General features: G+C 40.8%; 1 protein-coding gene across 1 annotated transcript; it reads left to right on the top strand.

Moving 5' to 3' along the window:
* Positions 1 to 474: 474 nt before the first annotated feature.
* LOC124269582 (peptidase M20 domain-containing protein 2-like) lies at positions 475 to 5,245 on the top strand (the record flags this gene model as incomplete). Its single annotated transcript, XM_046704606.1, has 4 exons — positions 475 to 498; positions 2,675 to 2,972; positions 4,314 to 4,449; positions 5,158 to 5,245. Coding segments are annotated over exons 1-4 (546 nt in total), but the record flags the coding sequence as incomplete, so codon positions are not given.
* Positions 5,246 to 7,310: the final 2,065 nt, after the last annotated feature.

Raw genomic sequence — 7,310 nt, 5'->3', positions numbered from 1 at the left:
GGTGGTTATCTCCCGAAACTCAGACAATGGCGACCCGATGTAAAGGTTAATTCACACTCCAATTAATCTCAATCGAGCACTCAAGACAACCCACAATGTTATGCGTTACCAGCGTCGTGACAAAAGTATTCGCGATTTGGCAAATATGGCCGTTCGGCTTTGATTGAAACGTCTCGTATTTTTTGTCTCTTGCTTCGCAAATACTGAACAGATTTTCATGCTTGATACGTCGCTTGTGAGCTTGATATACGATTTGTGCGCATGTACAATGACGTCATATGTCGTCTGCTTGGAATGCAGAAATCGTCTGCAGTAAACAATTGGCCGAAAATCAAAGGAACTCAAAATCAGTACGAAAGAACTAATTGTGGATTTGAAACGGAATGGAAAGAACACTTCTGACATTGTGAAATTATTAGGTGTACCTGAATCAACAATTCGGTATGTTTGGAAAAAAATATTTGAATCGTGATAATGTTGAAAACATCCGACGAAGTGGTAGGCCGAAAATAGTGAGTATTCGTAGTGAACATGTTTTGTTGAGGAGTGTGCACAAGAATAGATTTAACATTCTAAGAGACATTACCCATGATTATAATGTTGGTCAACATCAACAAGTAACAGTAGAACAATTCAAAGAGTTTTGCATCGGAATGGTGTTTTTCGTCGGGTTATTAGAAAGCGCTTTGTTGTGAAGGAAGTGAACAGAAGGAAACGACTTCACTGGTGTTTGGAATGGGAATTTGGACAGTACAATATCAGTGGAAACAGGTGATATTCAGTGATGAATCGCAGGTAGTTATTGGTCAGAATGGAAGAGTTTTCGTTTGGAGAAGTGCGCATGAAGCCTATCGTCCCGAATGCATGATTCACTCGAAACAGGCCAGGTTATCAGTTGTGATCTGGGGTTCTTTAACTTGGTACGGTGTTGGCACCTTGTGTCGTGTTGATGGTAATATTAATGCTGTCAAGTATCGTGAAATACTTGAAGACAACCTCTGGCCCGTTATAGCTCGGCACTTCAACAACAAACCATATCGGTTTCAAGATGACAATGCTCCAGTGCATCGGGCACGAATTATTCAGGAATACAAACGTGACAATGCTGTAAATTGCATGACTTGGCCTGCACAGTCTCCCCGGTCTCAATATTATTGAAAATGTATGGCTACACATCAAAAGAACACTACAGCGACGATCACAAACTGTCCTGACCACTGACGCACTGTATGACGCCACCCACGATGTATGGACAAATATCACTCTACACTATGTTAGAAACTTATATGAATCAATTCCACGACGGATTATGGCCTGCATACGCTCCAAGGGGAACTTGACCAAGTACTAAGGTATGACATAATTTTTTTTGAAATATCGCTGTTTAAATTTTCATACGGTCTTGTGTTTACTTCCGCCATTTCGAAAAGTCGCGAATACTTTTTGTCATCACGCTGTACATTAAGTACTGACTGACCATGTGGAACTGGATGTTTCATTTCGGACATTTTTTGACATGAGGTTTAAAGGGGCATCATGAAATGATATGTTACAACTATTTGGGTGGGGTGGGCGGATGAGATTGGCATAAAAGGGATGAAAAGTTCTACTTTTCAGACATAAATGTTATAAATGTGAACGTTCTCGAGGGCGTAGTAAATAAAAAACCCTACATATCTTGCCATTGGGCAATTCATGATGTTTAAGGACACCAAATACTTTGAAATGCCTGACACACTGGAATGCCTTAATGACACAGCCTTTCAGATGACACAAGCGATAATGCTTACGTGCACTGACCAAGGTCGCTGTTATATGCCGTGTGTAATAACTCAGCAATATTCCAGCTGTATGGCGGCGGTCTGTAAATAATCGAGTCTGGACCAGACAATTCAGTGGTCAACAACATCAGCATCGATCTACGCAGTTGGGATACAATGACATGTGTCCCCCCCAAGTCAGCGTGCATGGGTTGATGAAGACCATTTCTAACCCGGATCTTCACGGGTTTCATGCTAGTGACTCATGTTACCTTCTGAACGTGCAGGCATAATTTTGGTGAATATGGCCCTATAAAATCGTGTCAAATAATAACTGTACTGTATGCGGAGTGCATGTCCTGAGTCACTGTGCTCAGTAAGGTACCATCAAAATGTTTGTTTGGCTTTTCATGTGCACTTCATGCTTTCAAGAACTTGCCGGCTCATACAATTCACTTGAACATTTAACACGTGCATCTGTTCGGAAACTGTCAATGAAGACGTTTGAAGATCTTAACGTATGTGTACAAATGAATTGAGAATAAAAACATAATTACCCCAAAATGTCTAACTTGAATATTATAAATTTTATTATAGTTATATTACATGTAACTTTAACGATATGTGCATGACAGCCTTTTCACGAACAATGACATTATCGTCCGCTCGTATCTACTGATGTGCGTACTCACGGGGTCCAATGAAATCGCGTTGTTCTGTATTCATACTCACACCTGTGTGACATTGCAGTTAACTTGATGAAAATGGTATGATGTGCTGGCTTACCGTTTACTGATCAATATCCCCGCGACACTGTTTCACGCAGGATGGCAGCTAAAACAATGAAAGAAACAGCATGTGAGGAAATAGACAGATATGAGGCTGACCTTAACGAAATCAGTCAGGCTATATAGAAAACTCCTGAACTATATTATGAGCAGGTAAGTGCGCATCAAGTACTGACAGATTTTCTTGAGAAGCATGGATTTGAGGTTGAGAGGAAGTACAAGCTTGATACAGCCTTCAGGGCAGTGTTTGGTCAAGATGGAACAGGTCCTCACGTGGCCATACTGTGTGAATATGATGCCCTGCCGGAGATTGGACACGCCTGTGGCCACAACCTGATAGCTGAAGTGGGCGTAGCAGCGGGTCTTGGTGTGAAGGAGGCGCTACAGGCAACAGGGACGGGAGGAAAGGTCAGTGTTATATCATGTGTCAAAAGTTGTGAGATGAAGTGTCGTTCAATCTTATTGTATTTGCGTGGAGACCAGTGTTCCTTCTTGACCGGGCTTTGCACCATCCGCGCACGAAATTTTCAAATGGTGCACTGTAGTAGTATGGACGGGTCGTGTTAGCACATTCCTAAACATAAATCTGAAAAGCATTACGAGCTTGTTTCCGCGTAGCAACTCATGCAAAACTCTAAACTAATTATGTATTTCTTAAACATATAGAACTATCATCCAACGATGAAGCGAGTGTTATTGTAAGCGCTCGGAACTCAACAAATCACCTGCAGCCTGTGTTGCGAATGAGCAATGCGAAGCGTACAAAGGCGTGTAATGAGAAAAACTGAAGCGCTTTGTAAAACTGATTGCGATTAGTTTATTTCTTTTAGCGAACCAATCACGTTGCATGTTGCAGTTTCGCACTTTTGTTGCTTAGTGACACCTACTGTCAAAAAGTCTATGTGAATCAAATATTTTGTTGTTGTTCGCGAAGAAGCAATTTTACCAGTATCCTCGTGTTAGGGGTTGTAAAACACGTTACTAGTTTATTAAAGACAACGTTAATACTTGCCATCATCTGAGTATTTACAATGCTGACATCCCGCCTCCCGTTATAGCAAGAGTAAACACTGCCGTCCGTAATCGATGACGTCCGAAAATATAATCCGATGATTGAAGAAAGGTATTAGTTCATGCTAAACTGATCAGACGAACACTGCTCATTATTGAAGTTTAGTCTAAAAACATCAGCTTCAAATCAGCTTGACTTGATGTTATTCTTTAATAAATGTGCTGAGCAGATCTTGATTTGGTCTTAAATGTTCAAATTGTTGACCGTACCTGTATTGGAAGTTAACAAATGTGGGTGGTAAACTCATGCTTGTAACTACTAAGTACTGTATGACTGACAAATAACAGCTGTTTGACATGACACACAATATATTGTAAATGTTCCACGTTACTGAAGACAGATGGACCACGGAACCATTTTTGAGAACGACCAGAATGAACGCAGCTGGAGACGAACACAAATACACTTTCATCTACACGTGAATGCGTGTACATGCCGTGGTTTGGGAGATTTTATGGGTGTGGTTTACCATTGGTACTCCACTCACACACAGTTTACTTATTTCGACCAAACCCGGCCTTTTTCAACCCGTTAATACCGTGGAGCCAAAGGGGAAAAGAGCAAGTGCAATATGTCTTTTGGATTGCTTGTCTGAAAACTGAACCAATATTAAAAGCGGATAGTTTAAGTGGAATGCGTTTGTTTCGACGAATATTTATTTCAAAATGTTCTATTTAAGTTAACTGTACTGAGGTACTCAAGCGGAAGAGAAGGGTGGTGGTAAAATTGATCTCATCAACGCTAACGTCTTCAAGGATGTTGATGCTGCGATGATGGCGCATCCAGCGCCATATGTAACCGCATTTCCTGTCTTCCTGTCCGCAGTAAAGTAAGATACACACCTTGTTTGAGTGGCATTTTAGAAGTTGAGACGTACAATACAGAACAATTTTTTAATGGATAACAGCTTCTATATTTCGTGAGTGCGACGTTTCGATACAGATTTTTGTACCGTTGTCAAGCAACTATACTGACTGACTGACTGAGTTTAGTTTTACGACGCTTTAAGCAATATTCCAGCAATATCACCTGCGGGGACACCAGAAATGGGCTTCACACATTTTGCCCACGTGGGGAATCGAACCCGGGTCTGCGGCGTGACGAGCGAACGCTTTAACCACTAGGCTACCCACCGCCCTGTATCAGCAGAGACCAGAGAACATTCTCAGCATAAACTGGGAATAACAAAGGTTTCAACACGCTGAGTTCCCAAGCTGCCGACTGATTTTCTTGAACGATTTGTCAGCATGTATGAGTCAGCACTATCAGCCAGAGACTAAACATCCATGACATCGGAATGTGGGTTTAAACGCAAACGACATAATCATTATTTATCAGACTCGGGTAGCCATATGCACAACTCTTCTTAGACTGAAAGAAGGAAGTGTCTGACAAAGGTTATGCTAGTGATCTGAAACACAATATTTAAAATTCCACGACTGGCAGTTGTCAATCTTTGATGATCAAATGTTTGTAAATGTCTGACTAAAATCGACACGAGTGACTTCTTTCACATCAAAACACACCAGTTTTCTAGTTGGGCGACTTCATTGTTTCCAGGTTCGCCTGAAGCACAACCATACACGCTGGACATTGGGAAGGCCCTCGCCATGACGGCTGTTGACGTCTACATCACCAAATACCCTGGCAGAGATGAAGGAGGACTTCAGAAGAGATATGAATTCTGCCTAGGTTCGTTTCCATTGCATTGTCAATCTATGTACAATATATACTACAAACTAAGTTGAAACTTTCATTTGACCTTAGTTAATCTGACATTGCTGACGGATATAGCATTCCAGTATATGAGTGTTCTGAGTCGTTGGTTTCAGCTCCCTCCTGTACCTAAAGTGCTTATCGTTTACATTTGCCAAAATGTATTTTTCGCCCTATGAATCCGCATCCATTTTCTTTGATGAGAGAAAATATATTTCAGAATCATCCCAACTTTCAATCCTGACGGATGCGAGCATTCATTGAATGAGTTTGTTCATTTATAAACCTTTGATGTAATTATATTGCTGATTACTTATAACAGATCACGAATCATGGACTTCCAGCCACCAGCTATTTAGAACCATTGGAATGTGTGAAATGCAGCTTTCCTAAACAGTCGGTTGATTAACAGTACATGTAATTAGATTTCGCACTGTTGCAAACGTTTCTCGTGTGATGGCTCTGTAGTTTGAAGCCACAGCTGGCTTTACATTACATTTTCAGTACTTTGCTGGAATATAAACAGATCCGGATAACAATGAAGATACAAATAACAATACAGCTTCAGCATACGCGTGAAGTACGCAAAAAGCATACGTGAATGTACATTGAGTTTAAGAGTTTATATATCCTGGGTATACATCCACATGATAAGAGATGCGGTGAAATCTATAACCTTACCTGAAAGGTTCTCCCGTAAGAATACAAAGAACATTTATATCATGAAAATGCTAACGGCCAGTGTATAAATAAGCCCAAACCCCAGCCAGACATCAGAACTGGTATCTTCAAAATGTTACCAGTCCAAAATGGTTTAAACCAGACCAGACACCAATATATGACTCAGATATATATCACATCTAAATTTTACCAGACCATCGGGCTGACTAGATGTAAAAATCTAGACCGTCCGTCTGAAATCTAACCCGTCTCGGGCCGTCGGACGGGCCTTATTTCATACAGTGCTAACGGCCGTAAATTCTCGCTCCTGAGTAAGAGCCAACAGCTCATTAAAGAAATTGGCACCATACTAACCATCTCGAAAGTGGCTAAATTCCCCACATGGGTGCATTTGTGAAGCTCATTTCTGATATCGCCTGTCATAATAATTGCCCAAAGCGGCGTAGCAACAAATTCTCACTTTCGCCTTCAAGAGAACTGTAATCAGACTTTTCCCCTTTTTACAAAATTATAGTTAAGTATGCAAATAGTTGTTTGTAATCTGTTTTGCTGTCTGCGGACAACTTCACCCATTTAGGTGACAACACAGGTATTGACACAGGTATTCCACCACGCTAAATGGACACTGCCATTGAATCCCATGACTTTATTAGAAACTGCGTCTTGCACCATTGGTCGAGAGAGACCTAAAGTTTGCCGACAGTCCAGTTACATGCACAGACATATATCCTAAATCCAATCCAACACAGCACAGGGGCATGAATATTTCACAATGTGTTTGAAGGGAAGACAAGCGTTTGAAGCTAAATCCTGTGAGCGCAAAGGTTCTCCCTTGACATGAAAGAACATCTTGTAATAAACGTCTGATATCAACGAAATTTGAAAAGTCTTTTTCGGTACCAACTTTCACAATGTGTTGAAAGTAAATCCCATGTCACACGCGCCTATCGGCGAACTTCTTATGTTCTGCTTTAATTCCACCTCATAGCAGCTAGCCACGTAACATACAATTCTGTATGCAGTTTCAATTGCTACCATGTGTAATGCTTGTCCATATAAACATTCCAGAAGTGGTTGTACGATGCAAACAAATGAAATAGAGACATACTAATAAAGCGTTAAAACAACACTCATTTATCGGTATCTGTCATTTGATTAGACCAAGGCCAATTGTTGATACTCAAAATTTACCCATAAATTAAGTTCTGAATACTTAAACAGCGATCTTTTTCAATACTGCACATATCCTGAAGCAATGTAAGCCTTTATTACCCACGTGGTCAACGTATGGGT

The sequence above is a fragment of the Haliotis rubra genome, unplaced genomic scaffold (genome assembly GCF_003918875.1).
Source record: "Haliotis rubra isolate DU_JTF1 unplaced genomic scaffold, ASM391887v1 Scf1458, whole genome shotgun sequence".
Classification (NCBI taxonomy): Eukaryota; Metazoa; Mollusca; class Gastropoda; order Lepetellida; family Haliotidae; genus Haliotis; species Haliotis rubra.
This window is presented reverse-complemented; position numbering and strand designations above follow the sequence as displayed.